Source organism: Scyliorhinus canicula, chromosome 10 (genome assembly GCF_902713615.1).
Source record: "Scyliorhinus canicula chromosome 10, sScyCan1.1, whole genome shotgun sequence".
Taxonomy (NCBI): domain Eukaryota; kingdom Metazoa; phylum Chordata; class Chondrichthyes; order Carcharhiniformes; family Scyliorhinidae; genus Scyliorhinus; species Scyliorhinus canicula.
Window position 1 is genome coordinate 190,026,643 of NC_052155.1, and position 15,226 is coordinate 190,041,868.

At 44.7% G+C, this 15,226-nt stretch overlaps 1 protein-coding gene across 2 annotated transcripts in view; it reads left to right on the forward strand.

Annotated features, from left to right (window-relative positions):
• dpy19l1l (dpy-19-like 1, like (H. sapiens)) overlaps window positions 1–15,226 on the forward strand; it is a 100,142-nt gene that overhangs the window by 59,258 nt on the left and 25,658 nt on the right. The window contains exons 13-14 of one of the 2 annotated variants that reach the window (XM_038810380.1): window positions 2,342–2,413; window positions 15,045–15,143. In XM_038810380.1, coding sequence (XP_038666308.1) covers window positions 2,342–2,413; window positions 15,045–15,143 — 171 coding nt within the window. The remainder of the gene's footprint in view (window positions 1–2,341; window positions 2,414–15,044; window positions 15,144–15,226) is intronic. The other variant, XM_038810381.1, reaches the window with a different exon arrangement.

A 15,226-nucleotide genomic window follows, 5' to 3' on the forward strand; every position in this document is an offset into this window, starting at 1 on the left:
GAAGGGTGCTTTTCTGATTGGAGGGCTGTGACGAGTGGTGGGTATTCCGCAGTGATTAGTGCTGGGACCACTGTTGTTTGTGATATACATAAATGATTTGGAGGAAAATGTAACTGGGCTGATTTAGTAAGTTTGCAGACGACACAAAGGTTGGTGGAATTGCGGATAGCGATGAGGACTGTCAGAGGATACAGCAGGATTTAGATCGTTTGAAGACTTGGGGGAGAGATGGCAGATGGAGCTTAATCCGGACAAATGTGAGGTAATGCATTTTGGAAGATTTAATGCAGGTAGGGAATATACAGTGAATGGCAGAACCCTCGAGTATTGGCAGTCAGAGAGATTGAGGTGTACAGGTCCACAGGTCACTGAAAGGGGCAACACAGGTGGAGAAGGTAGTCAAGAAGGCAAACGGTATGCTTGCCTTCATTGGCCGGGGCATTGAGTATAAAAGCTGGCAAGTCGTGTTGCAGCTGTATAGAACCTTAGTTAGGCCACACTTGGAATATAGTGTTCAATTCTGGTCGCCACACTACCAGAAGGATGTGGAGGCTTTAGAGAGGGTGCAGAAGAGATTTACCAGGATGTTGCCTGGTGTGGAGGGCATTAGCTATGAGGAGCGGTTGGATAAACTTGGTTTGTTCTCACTGGAACAACGGAGGTTGAGGGGTGACCTGATAGAGGTCTATAAAATTGAGGGGCATAGACAGAGCGGATAGTCAGAGGCTTTTTCCCAGGGTAGAGGGGTCAATTACTGGGGGCATAGGTTTAAGGTGTGAGGGGCAAGGTTTTGAGGAGATGTACGAGGCAAGTTTTTTTACACAGAGGGTAGTGGGTGCCTGGAACTCGCTGCCGGAGGAGGTGATGGAAGCAGGGACAATAGTGATGTTTAAGGGACATCTTGACAAATACATGAATAGGATGGGAATAGAGGGATATGGACCCCGGAAGTGCAGAGGATTTTAGTTTAGACGGGCAGCATGGTCGACACAGGCTTGGAGGGCCGAAGGGCCTGTTCTTGTGCTGTACTTTTCTTTGTTCACATTCCATTTATTCTTTCATTCTGTTCTGGATGGGATGGGCACATTCCCTGGTGTCAAAGGTAGGGAAATGAGCCTGGAAAGCTTAGCATTAAGAAGCGAGTTTATGTAAAATATAAGTTGTTAATTGTTTACAATCTTTGTGATGAATGGTATGAACTGATTTTTACTCCTTTTTGGCAACATGATTTGATATTCTCTATTTTGTTCTGCACTGGAAGGTTTCTGCTTCCATTGGATGAACAGTTTTTTTGAGGGTTGTCCATTTGGAGCCAGGTACTCTGGGTGTTGTTGACATTATTCATCCTCTCAGCTGGCTTCTCCCAGCCTTGCTGGAGTAGTCTTTTCTGTGACTGGGACCTTCAGGTCCAAAGACAGTTCTCCCAATCCTCACAAGATTCCAATGCAGCATCCGTGAATCTGGTATTGTGTGTGAGAATGTTGAAACCCCCTCCATTGTGTTGCAGGCAAGACTGCAGAAGCTTGAATGATGTTGGAACCCCCTAAAATTACTGTTGACTAGGAACTTGATGTGAATGCTCTCTCAGGAGCTCACACATAGATAATGTTTACAAATGCAGGGTGTCAGCAATGAACAGTGATGTAAATGCAGGTAGTGGATGCATTCTCAAGCCAATAATCTGTACATTCAGGATTGCCCAGGCCCCACTGTAACAGACATGTGTTGAACCACAGGCTCCTATACCAATTATTCAGTTGTATTTTGGAGTATTTGGGTGTTACTGTTTCAATTTAATGTGTTGTTTCTCGTCCTTGCATGGCGGCTTCTCCGTCTCTAATGAAAATTGGGTTCTTGTGCAACGTGGGACTTGAGTATGTGATATGGTGCTCTCAATGTTAATAAAGCTTTGAAGGGATCCTATGCGTCCCAATTTGACTAATGGGCCTAAACTGATGTATATGATTGATTCTCTAATGCTGCCATCTAACTCCAATCAGAAAGCCTACTTGAGCTTTCTCAGTAATTGAATGACCTAACATTTTCAAATTGTTAATTCGTGTTCTGGCCAGTAATACCTGATACAGTCTCGAACTGTAATTGGGTTTAAAAGCCCTTTAATAGAATTTGCCCTGGTTTTTAATCTTGTGTGAGCTAGTTGAGATGGGCCTCTGTTGTAAAAGTCTCTGGGTAATTCTATAAGTCTGACCTGCAGGTGCGTGAGGCTACCTGCTTAGCAGCACAGACTCCTGAAGTTATGCTGGCTTTTCCGAATTGGCTTCAGTGGATTTAGTGGAAAGTAGTAGTTATGTTTAAACTGTCTTTTGTTTCTTGCTTTTAGACTCCTGTGAGATACACAAAAACCTTGCTACTTCCAGTGACTGCCTGCATTGTTTCTGTTATAGCTTCAAGGGTAAGTTCTGACATTGGCTGGTTCTGAGTTAGATATTTATCCATCTATCCATACATACTAACTTATGCAAACAAAACTCCACACAAGCGACTCAGTTGTAAGTGATATTCCCCCTGTGAAATGTTCCCAGACCAGGATGTACTGTAATAACTTTCTTTAAAGTTGGTCTGAAAAGAATGACTGGGAAAAATAGATTTTAAAATAAATGTTTTTCATTAATTACACCTGATTAGGATGGGACACTGAATTCTATCTCAATATTGCTTTTTCACTTTTATTTCTGTCATATTTTACAATATATTCCAATAATTAGCCTAACCCTATTTCAAATGTTATGGCAGCCAGCACCAGTACTAGATTTCAGTTTGCTACCTCCTGCCCATTCCTTTCCTTGTTCTAACCAGACAGCAAGCAGCTCACTGTCTCAGAACATTAGCAAGTGCAGGTATGGATTAATGAAGATTATCAACAACTGCGTTGAACTGCAGAAATCAGAAATCACATGATGTTCAATACCACATTAAGGACGGCGATTCACCATTCATCAAATATCATATGATTTTTAAGATATACTGTCACATGGCATGGTGGGTTAGCACTGTTGCCTCACCGCGCCAGGGTCCCAGGTTCAATTCCGGCCTTGGGTCACTGTCTGTGCGGAGTCTACACCTTCTCTTTGTGTGTGCCTGGGTTTCCTCCGGGTGCTCCGGTTTCCTCCCACAGTCCAAAGATGTGCAGGTTAGATGGGGTTATGGGGATAGGGAGGGGCAGTGGGCCTCGGTAGATTGCTCTTTCAGAGGGTTGGTGCAGACTCGATGGGCTGAATGGCCTCCTTCTGCGTTGTAGGAATTCAATGGTTCTATAACAATCTTGGATAAATGCACTGCAAGACTTAAACCTTCACACAAGAATTTCTGTCACGAGTGGTACAGAGCAGAATAACCTGGGTCCATTGTGGTGCCATCTTACCAGCCTGCATCTCTATTCATGTTCTCCTATCACCAGCTTTCATTCTGCTTGTTTTCACATTCCGGAGATTGTTATTTTTCACTGGTAATTAGTTGTATTTCACCTTTTTAGAGCTTGCAAATATTCCTTTATAGTCCTGAAGGATGTACACAGCACTGGAATTGCAGAAAAAGTGATTATACTGAATAATGAATTGAATTTTGTCTACTTTATTTCCATTCTGTACATAACGATAATAAAGCTCAACCATGATCCCCCACACAAAACTGACTCATCCATAAACAAGCTTTCTCTCATTAGACCAAATGGATTGACAACCTCTCCTTTGGTGCCAAGGAAATGGAGGGTTGGTTTTCTTTTTCTCTCTCCTCTCTCGCCTCGCTGCCCCTCCATCAACAAATAAATCATTTGTTATTATTTGAAGAGAATTCTCAGGGACAGGATTTATATCCATTTGGAAACAATTGGACTCATCAGCGATAGACAGTATGGTTTTGTGCAGGGGAGGTCGTGCCTCACTAACTTGATCGAGTTTTTTGAGGCAGCGACAAAGATGATGGATGAGGGAGGGCGGTGGATGTTGTTTACATGGACTTCAGTAAAGCCTTTGACAAGGTGCCTCATGGTAGACTGGTACAAAAGGTGAAGTCACAAGGGATCTGAGGTGAAGGGGCAAGATGGATACAGAACTGGCTAGGTCACAGAAGGCAGAGGGTAGCAGTAAGTAAGAGTGTTTTTCGGAATGGAAGGTTATGACTACTGGTGCTCCGCAGGGATTGGTGCTGGGGGGCCTCTGTTGTAAGTTTGTGGATGACATCAAGGTTAGTGAAGTGGCGCTGCCAGGGGAGGTTGTGGAAGCAGATACATTAATGACATTCAAAAGGCATCTCGACAAAATACATGGATAGGATGAGTATAGAGGGATAGGACACAAGGAAGCGCTGAGGGTTTTGGCCAAGGGTGGTATCATGTAGCACTGTGGATAGCACAATCGCTTCACAGCTCCAGGGTCCCAGGTTCGACTCCGGCTTGGGTTACTGTCTGTGCGGAGTCTGCACATCCTCCCCGTGTGTGGGTGGGTTTCCTCCGGGTGCTCCGGTTTCCTCCCACAGTCCAAAGATGTGCAGGTTAGGTGGATTGACCATGATAAATTGCCCTTAGTGTCCAAAATTGCCCTTGGTGTTGGGTGGGGTTACTGGGTTATGGGGATAAGGTGGAGGTGTTGGGTAGGATGCTCTTTCCAAGAGCCGGTGCAGACTCGATGGGCCGAATGGCCTCCTTCTGCACTGTAAATTCTAGGTCAATGTCTATGACCGGTACAGGCTTGGAGGGCTGAAGGGCCTGTTCCTGTGCTGTATTGTTCTTTGTTATGATGTGTGCATTTAAAACCTTTGAAATTTTCAGAGAACCTTCCAGATGGAGTTTGGTTATGTAAAGTAACTTCAACGCGAATTAACCCGTCTTTCTGCATTACAGATTTATTAATTTTTTTAGTTCTTCAGGTTCTGTCTTTCTGTGGAGAAAAGTTGAAATTAACCCGCAAATTTAAGTAAATAAATTAATATCGGAATAAAGGATACTGTTGGCAGAAGTTCAACATCCTCGCTGTGACTCGCATCCCTGTTTTAAAGTTATTTATCTGAAATTTTAATGCCAGGTTCAGAGTAAGAACATGACGGTACTTCTCCAGTTAGGGAGCATTATTGTTAGCGGCCGTTTAAATTATTCCACTGTTAAGTAAGGTGAGAGGAGTAAACCAGGAAATTCTCAGCAGCTGTTGGAAAATTACTAGAGTCTATAATTAAGGACAGAGTGTGGAACCCCTTGAATGTCTTTTTAGATGATGAGAGAGAGCCAGCATTAATTTTTAATGGGTAGGTCTGCCTGACAAATCTGAATGAATTTTTAAAGAGTTGACTAATGTAATGGACAGGGAAATGCCGTTGGATGCTATTTATATTGACGCTGAGAGGGTGGATTCTATTTATATTGACGCTGAGAGGGTGGATGCTATTAATATGGACTTTTGGAGAGTGTTTGATCTCTCTCAGTAAGAGACTGTGGTTGATGGTATTGAGGCTTACTGGGGGGAAGAGTACTCTAATTGGCAGGCTGTGACCATTTATGTTGAAACCTGAGCTCACCACATCTGTTAATGACTTAGTTCAATGTATAGAAAACCACATATCCAAGTCTGTTGATGACACAAAAACAGCATTGTAAGCAGTGAAGAGGGAAGCATGAAGCTACAAAGAGATATATCAGCGAATATATAAAACCGTGGCAAGTGGAATTCAGTGACAGCAATTCTAGAAATATAGACATAGAATAACCCAGAAAATGTGACTTTAATGATACTAGAAAATGTTTAAAAATAGCTTGGGACCGGGAGCCTGTTCCACCATTCAATGAGATTCTGGTTGATCTACAACCTAAATCTATAATTCACCTTTGGATAACAAAAATCTATCTGCTAATTTGCTAAATTTACCATTGATCTAACATCACTTGACACTTTGGAACAAAAAAGTATAAAAACAGTGCATTTTGAAAGATAGAAAGCTAGACATAGCGGAGGTCCAAAAGAGACTTGAGGGCCCAATCATTGAATTGGCACATCTTTTTTTTTAAATCGATAAGGCTAATGGATGCTGGCCTCTATAAGTAGAAGACGAAAATACAAGGTGGTAAAAGTCATACTAACGCTATACAAAGCCCAATTTAGATTACACCACAGGCATAGAGCAGTTTTGGGCAGCACACCGTAGGAAAGGTATATTGGCCTTGGAAGAAAGGAGTGCAGTGTAGATTTACCAGAATAATACCTGGAGTTGCATTCACAGTAGCACAGTGGTTAGCTCTGTTGCTTCACAGTGTCAGGGACCCGGGTTCGATTCCCGGCTTGGGCCCTGTCTGTGCGGAGTCTGCACGTTCTCCCTGTGTCTGCGTGGGTTTCCTCCGGGTGCTCCATTTTCCTCCCACAAGTTCCAAAAGACGTGCTGTTAGGTAAATTGGACATTCTGAATTCTCCCTGTGTACCCGAACAGGCGCCGGAATTTGGCGGCTAGGGGCTTTTCACAGTAACTTCATTGCAGTTAATGTAAGCCTACTTGTGACATTAATAAATTATTAGTGTTATGAGGAATATTACACAAAGGTGGCGTTCCATTAGATTTAGACAGTTAAAGAGGCGATTTCATAAATTTCAAATTATTAACGGGTAAATAGAAACTCTCTTTTCCTGGCTGGGTACCTTAGCACAACGGGACATTGTCCAGAAATTAGACCCAGATCTTCCGGGTGAAATTAGGAAATACTCGACACACAAAAATTAGAAGAAGTTTGGAACTCTCATCCATAAATGGCAATTGGAACTGGAGGTTGCAAATCAGTCATGCTGAATAAATAATACCATGGTTCAGATGGTATTTATTTATCTTTATTAGCATTCCCTATAACACTGGCAATTAGCAAATTTAATTTGTGAAACACTCTCTTGTCTGTTGCGTTCTGAAGGACTGAATATGTATATGCAGCTTTATAGTTTTTTGCTAACCTGTCAGTGCCTTGTCCAATCAGACATTCTTCACATGATGGCTGACCACAGCCAGCCTGCAGTTACACATTACCCACTAGGGTTTATACTGGGATGTTGTGGTCGACTGTAGCACCTCACTGCTGCCTTGGCTGTGACTGGCTTCCAAGTTATTGAATCTGAGTCACATTGTAAATATTGGTTTTTACCATGGTGGATTAAATGCTAAAGCTTTCTGAACACGTGCATTCTTGAATTCTTTCTAAATATTGTCCAATGTTGTGGGAAAATGTAGCTTTTTGATGTATATTCCTGTTTGTTTCGGTGAGTTAGTGACGTGTGCATGCCTTTCTCAACAAAGTTCTCCCACCCCAGCAGCCACCTAACAATGTGACTTGAAACTTTTCAAAGTGTATTTTATTTGTCAGTAGATGAGAGTTCATTGCCACAAACCCAGATCAAGTTGCTAATTTGAGCTCTGTATCCAAAGATGCTGTGAACAAAAGCCGAGGGTTTTCCCACAGGAAGGGAAGATTGTAGCCTGGGTCACTGAGGGCATCCTGACCTGTTAGAAGGGGAATGGAATGGTGTACAGTGCCGAGGGACCCAGCAATCATGAAGAGAATGGAAATTGGGCAGCAAACAATAGTTTACATTAGATCTAAGTCATCAGTTAAATTCAAATTTTCTTTTTGTCTTTTGTGATGGCCGTTTTCTGATGTGGCCTGTTTGGATCAACTTAGCAACAGTAATAATTACTGATGGGATCACTATTGCCCAGGGCATTATGAGAGCACCCAACTCCTCTTTGGCGAGGGAGCTGGAGACTTGTTTAACACCCTGTCTGAAAAGCAGCACCTTCAGCATTGCAGAACTGCATAAGTACTATAAGTACTGAAGTACCTTGATCAAGTGGTGCAGGACGTGAACTCATAGTGTTCTCATTCCGAGAGAGAGTGTGACATCCGGAGACAAAAAGACACTTAGAATTGTAACAGAATTTCTACAAAATTTCCAAGAAGTCAAAGTAAAGCTTGAAGTAGTTAAATATTTGGAGAACTTCAATGTTTTCTCCTGATGCCCTGGGTTACATTGATCCCGTCAGAAATTATTCCGGATGCCATGCTGTCCCAAGCAAGCGACACCAACAAAAAACTCAATTCACAAAAGACAAAGCGAAGAACAGTTGAAATTGTCTGTTTGCTGTAACTAGTCTGTCCTCAGCTCTGTATTCAGCACCGACTCAATTACACAGTGCCTGCAAAATACACAAACTCACCATGGACTGAAACAAGAGTCAAAAACAAATCATATCAGCCAAACAACATAGTTGTAAAACTCTTGTGCATTAAATGGAAGAGGAAGCGATTAATGATGGATTATACTTAATGTTTAGTTGAATTAAAATAAGAGGAATCAAAAGTAGACTTTCTTTATTCGATTCATTCTCCAAATAAATAAGCTCCTATTTGAATGGGAGGAAACAATGGACGGTTAGGGGCTGGTTTAGCACAAGGCTAAATCGCTGGCTTTGAAAGCAGACCAAGGCAGGCCAGCAGCACGGTTCAATTCCCGTACCAGCCTCCCCGGGCAGGCACCGGAATGTGGCGACTAGGGGCTTTTCACAGTAACTTCATTTGAAGCCTATTTAACAATAAGCGATTTTCATTTAATTTCATTTCGTTAATACCTGAAGTTGGTGCCTTTGGGTTGCTGACTGCACGGTTCAGTATCTGCAGCGTTACCTCACCCTGGGGCATTTGGAGATGGTCAGATCATTAGTGCTGAACGATCTTTCTTTGACTTCTTCACACTACCTTATTTAATCCAATTTTAAAAGTTAGATTTCTTATTGAATGGAAAATATAAGTACGCTTCTTGACCATAGGTTATGTTGGAATAGCTCTTGGTGAGTTATGTTGTACAAAATGTGTCTTATTCTCCAAATTGGGAGGAGTTTTCCATGTTTGGAAATGCCCAATCACCAATGGGGTTGATAGATGCATTTCACAGTTTGAGCAGATCATTTCTTAACATGTTACCTAATGCCAGAGTGCTCCAGTGACTCTGAAGTAAATGTAAGCATCCAGCTTTAGTCAGAGATGTTAGCATTGAGTATTCAGAATGGGCGACTCACAGACAACTCCTACAATACTTTATAAGCACAAGTGAACACTGTGCCCATTAGTTTTTGATTCTGTAAGAATAGATGTCTGACCCATTGCCAGAACATGTTTGTAGCCAGTCCAATGTTTATCCCTCAATCTATACGACTAAAAGCAGATTATCTGATCATTTTCACATTGCTATTTTTGAGATCCTGTTGTTTGCAAATTGGTTGCCACATTTCCTACAGTACAACAATCACTGCTCTTCAAGAGTGTTTAATTGGCTGTGAAGTTCTTTGGGGCATCTAGATTGTGAAAGGTGCTATATGAATGCAGTTTCCTGCGTAAGCAAAGCTTTGGGAGAGAGATTCTGCTACAAAATTTATTTTTGGTGGTCAAGTACAAAATTATCCTTAAAATATTTCAAAAAGGGCAGCACTGTGGTTCAGTGGTTAGCACTGCTGCCTCACGGCGCTGAGGTCCCAGGTTCGATCCCGGCTCTGGGTCACTGTCCGTGTGGAGTTTGCACATTCTCCCCGTGTTTGCGTGGGTTTCCCCCACAACCCAAAGATATGCAGGATAGGTGGATTGGCCACGCTGAATTGCCCCTTAATTGGAAAAAATTAAGAAACCCACCAATTTGGGATAGGACTAGAACAGCACCACTCATCTATCCTTTACCCCCTTGGAAAAACCGCTCATTCTAGCCTTGGTGAGATGTGCCCTGAACACCACCTTGAGTTGTATCAAACTTAACCTCGCGTAGGATGCCGCAGCATTCACTCTATGGAGTGACTCATTCCACACCAACCCTTCCAAAATGGGACCTAGCTCCTCCTTCCAGCTAGCTTCCACCTCCTCCACCGAAACACCCTCTTCCCTCATGATCTGACTATATATCCCTGCGATCGTGTGCAGAGAGAATCCTTTCCAGCAAAGTGAACGATAAAGCTCACCGGACCCAGTCGCACACCTCAAAGTACCTAAATATGTACCCCCACCCCCAAGGCCTCCTTTCTCCTTCAGCCCCTCCCAGTCAGCAAACCGCCCCCCTCCAAGAATAAGTCCTTTACACTCCCCAGCCCCTTACCATTCCAGCCCCCAAACGTGACATCCAGTGTCCCTGGTTGGAACAGATAACTTCCACAAATAGGGGACCACCATGACAGCTGTCCACCCCCCCCCCCCCCCCCCCCCCGGACCCCAGATAGTGGAAGCTAGTCCCAGTACATTGCAAAGGCAGCCCTCGCACCTCAGCTCCACCCCCCCTTGCAAAGTACTAATACTTCCCAATTTGTTTTAAAATTTAGAGTACCCAATTCATTTTTGCAATTAAGGGACAATTTAGCGTGGCCAATCCTCCTGCGCATCATTTTGGGTTGTGGGGGCGAAACACACGCAAACATGGGGAGAATGTGCAAACTCCACACGGGCAGTGACCCAGAGCCGGGATCGAACCTGGGACCTTGGTGCCATGAGGCAGCAATGCTAACCACTACGCTACCGTGCTGCCCTTCACTCTTCCCAATTTTCAACTTATACCCCGAAAACGAGCTGAACCTCTCCAATATCGCCATACTATCACCCATCCCTGTCCCCGGGTCCCTTGCATACAGCAAGAGATCGGTAGCATACAAAGACACTAAATGGGCAGCACGGTAGCACAAGTGGATAGCACTGTGGCTTCACAGCGCCAGGGTCCCAGGTTCAATTCCCCACTGGGTCACTCTGTGCGGAGTCTGCACGAGTGTACGTGGGTTTCCTCCGGGTGCTCCAGTTTCCTCCCACAGTCCAAAGTCGTGCAGGTTAGGTGGATTGGCCATGATAATTGCCCTTAGTAACCAAAAAGGTTAGAAGGGGTTATTGGGTTACGAGGATAGGGTGGAAGTGAGGGCTTAAGTGGGTCGGTGCAGACTTGATGGGCCGAATAGTGGTGTCCTGCATTGTATGTTGTATGTTCTAAGGCAATTGCCAATAGCTCAATCGGCAATGCGAACAACAACGGAGAAATAGGACAACCCTGCCTCGTACCCCTGTACAACCGATAGGGCCCCAAGCTCGTGGTGTTAGTTCGCACACTGACAAACGGTGCCTCATATAACAGACGCACCCACTACACAAAACCCTGGACCATACCCAAACATCTCCAGAACCGTAAACCGGTATCTCCATTCAACCCTGTCAAAGGCCTTTTCTGTGTCCAAAGTCCCGATTATCTCTGGCTCTGGCCCAACTTCTGGTGCAAGAACCACATTGAGTAACTGCCCCACGTTAGATGGCAGCTTTTTGCCCTTCACAAAGCCTGTCTGATCACCCCACACAACCTCCAGGAGACACAGCTCCAACCTGCAAACTAGCAGCTTTGCATTTACATTAAGCAGAGAATTCGTCCGGTACAACCCATACTCTGTGGCATTTTAGGAGGAGGGAAACCGAACCCTCAACTTTCCTGAAGGGAACCCAGAGCCAGGGAATCATTAAGCATCCCAATACCAATGGGGCCAACTGATCCACAAACTTCTTAGAAAATGTTACTGGGAACTCATCTGGCCCTGGTGCCTTCCCAGCCTTCATCTTCTCCAGAGCCATGCACACCGCCTCCAACCCCAGCGGTGCCTCCAATTCCTCCCTCAGCCCCTCGACCTGAGGAAACTCCAACTCCTCTAAAAATCTTAACATCCCCTGCTCAGCCTCCAGTGGCTCTGACTTGTAAAGCCCCTCAGAGAAGGACAAACACCCCATTGATCTTATCTGGGGCAGATACCCCGATCACTGCCTTTAATGCCTCCCACAACGTGGAGGGCAAGACCGTCCCATTCTCATTCCGTGCCACAGAGTCCCTCGTAGCCCAAGAAATCTTATCACAAAACCCGAGGTCAGCCAGCAGACCCACATCGAACCGCCACACTGAACGCTGCACCCAACCCGCCTCCAGCTTCAGATCCAGCCAATGCAGCGCATGGTCCGGGATGACCACTATCAAATACTCTGCACCTTTCACCCAGGGAGCAAAGTCTTACCCATCATGAAGAAGTAAATTGTTGAATGTACCTTGTGCACCGGTGAAGAAACTCCTTGCTCCTCGAGTTCACAAACCACCATGGATCCACCCCTCCCGCCTCCCCCATAAATGCAGCCAAACACCTTCGCCATCCCTGAAAAAGACAGCAACCATGGCCTGGAGCGATCTAATCTTGGATGGAAAACACAGTTAAAATCTTCCCCCTAAGATCAGCTGGTGCGTATCCAACTCCGGAATGGCAACCAACAGCCGGGGCATGCACTAGCACCACTGCCTTCCTCCAGTATCCCTATAACCACCGCCTCCCCGCCTGGAAATGAACCCTCTTGCTCCCCAAAATTGCCACCACCCTTTGACCTACTATCGAACCCGGAATGAAAAACCTGGCTCATCCAAGCCTTCCGCAACCTGATCTGGTCCCGCACCTACAGGGGAGTCTCCTGTAGGAACACTACATCATCTCTCAAACCTTTCAAAATGTGGAAAAAACCTTTTCCTTCTTCCCTGCCTCAAGCCCCGCACGTTCCTTGTTAGGGGTCTCTCACCTCCCCTCCCCTCGAATAAGCCATCAGCACCGTGATTTAATGTTGCTCCCCAAATTCCAGGATCCAAGGTCCACCTAAGGTGGGACAAAGAGAAAACCTTGGATAGCATTTCCCCCCCCCCCCCCCCCCCCCCCCCCCCCCCATCACACAAACAAACAGCTAGGCCCATTGTAACCTACCCCAACAGACCACAGCCTCTCCACCTCCCCTCTCCTGTTCCATCACGACAGCCAATGTGTCTAAAATAATGGGTGCAGTGGCCATCTTCCTTCCTTCGACGGGCTACCCTCCTGAGATTTCTTCGAGTTGGGCTTCTTTATCAAGGCTTTCGACATACCTCTGTTGAGGAACAGTTCTCTAAACCCACAACGGGTGTTTGGTCATCAAAACCCCCAGAAAACTGGGTAAAAGGGATCAAAAACGAGGACCTAGCCAGGAGACACTTTTTACCCTGACATGACCTCACTGGAAGTCCCCGCCGAAATGTGTTTTGTCCGGTCATCAGAGAGAAAGCCTGTAGGAATTCTGTCGTCTTATTTTAACTGTGACACCACTGCTGCCACTATCAGTGGAGCCACGAATCCAAACCTTTGCAATAGCCGAGAATTATTGGATCACTCTATGAAGGTAGTTCCCTTGCAAAAATGAATGTAGGTCAACTTCAATGTGCAAAGGATTCTTCCCTGTACTTAGTTCCCTCACCTGATGCAACTTGGGTGTTTTTAGTATTTTGTGCTACTCCCGTTGTCTCCTCCAGCTAAACTGTAACACGTTATTTATATAAAATAGTTGCAGAAACTATCTGACCAAGGTGACCCCAGGATAAGGCCACAAGTGACAGTTTCCATTATGTTTTCCATGTGGGGTGGCGGTGTACATTTCTATATGAATACTGAGCCACAGGCAAAGAATAAGAACGACTTCTGTATTTACCTTGTATTGTTTTCCCCATATTCTTTGTTGAATAGAAACATTCTCTACATAGGTTTCCATTAACATATCCCTGTTGTCCCATCAGTTGTGAATATAGTTTTGGGATGTGGGCGTCGCTGGCTGGATCAGCATTTAGTGCTCATCCCTGAGGGCAAGAGTCAACCACTTTGTTGTGGGTCTGGAGTCACATGTAGGCCAGACCGGGTAAGGACGACAGATTTCCTTCCCTAAAGGACATTAGTGAACCTGATGGGTTTTTACGACAATGGTTACCATTAGACCTTTAATTCCAGATTTTTATTGAATTTAAATTTCACCATCTGCCGTGGTGGGATTTGAACCTGGGTTTCCAGAGCAAGACTCTGGGTCTCTGGATTACTAGTCCAGTAACAATACCACTTTCAAGCGGTTATTGGATAGGCACATGGAGCACACCAGAATAACAGGGAGTGGGATAGCTTGATCTTGGTTTCGGACAATGCTCGGCACAACATCGAGGGCTGTTCTGTGCTGTAGTGTTCCATGTTCTATGTTCTATACCATTGCCTCCCCTTAGTTTAGCAAAATGTTGTTCTCCTTTTTGCACATATTACAATGACTTAAATACTTTTCCACTGGCACCCTAGCACAGTGGTTAGCACTGTGGCTTCACAGCGCCAGGGTCCCGGCTTCGATTCCTGGTTTGGGTCACTGTCTGTGCGGAATCTGCACGTTCTCCCCGTGTCTGCATGGGTTTCTTCCGGGTGCTCCGGTTTCCTCCCACAAGTCCCGAAAGACGTGCTGTCAGGTGAATTGGACATTCTGAATTCTCCCTCTGCGTACCCGAACAGGCGCTGGAATGTGGCGACAAGGGCTTTTCACAGTAACTTCATTGCAGTGTTATTGTAAGCCTACTTGTGACAATAATAAAGATTATTATTATAAACCTGGCAGGAAAGGTTTTGCATGAATAAATAAGAAGGAACTGTTTTCAGGCAGGAGGGCCGGGAGATTCAGAGTGATGGTTATTGGCAAAAGAGCTAGAGGAGAGATGAAACATTCTTTTTTATGCAGCAAGTTGTTGTGATCTTGATCTCACTGACCGAAGGATGGTGTAAGCAGATTCAAAAGGGAATTGGATATATATTTGATCAGGAATAAATTAACAGTGCCGTGAGAAAAGCAATTGGAGTGGGATTAACCTGATCACTCGGAAAGATTCAATACAGATACAATAGTTCGAATAGCCTCACTCTGTGCTGTTCTAATTCCATGTCAACCAACTGGCAGAACCCGAGAGAAACGCATTTCAAAGGGGGAGGCACTTGGCTGATGAGTGTCATCAATTTACCCCTAAAGGAATTGCCTTGTGCTTCTCTCTGTCTGCAGCAGGCAGTGTTGCTCTTCTAGACATTTCATTTTGTTAAGTTATGAAGTTGATTTTTTTTAAAAGTTGAATTATTAGTACATTCAGTTCACAGAATACATTTGACCTCAAAGTAGTTGTACCTACATAAGGGATGTACATGTTGTCTTTTAGGTAGATAGGATGGGAGATCTGTACTCACCCTCCACCCTACGAGACGTTTATTGTACTCACCTAAGATTGCCTGACCGATTCTTCAAAACTCGAATAGAGGTACACTGACCAGGTTCTATTTCCGTGACAGTTGGGTTGGGACAAGGGCATCACTTTCTGATATAAAGAGGGGTAAGAACATT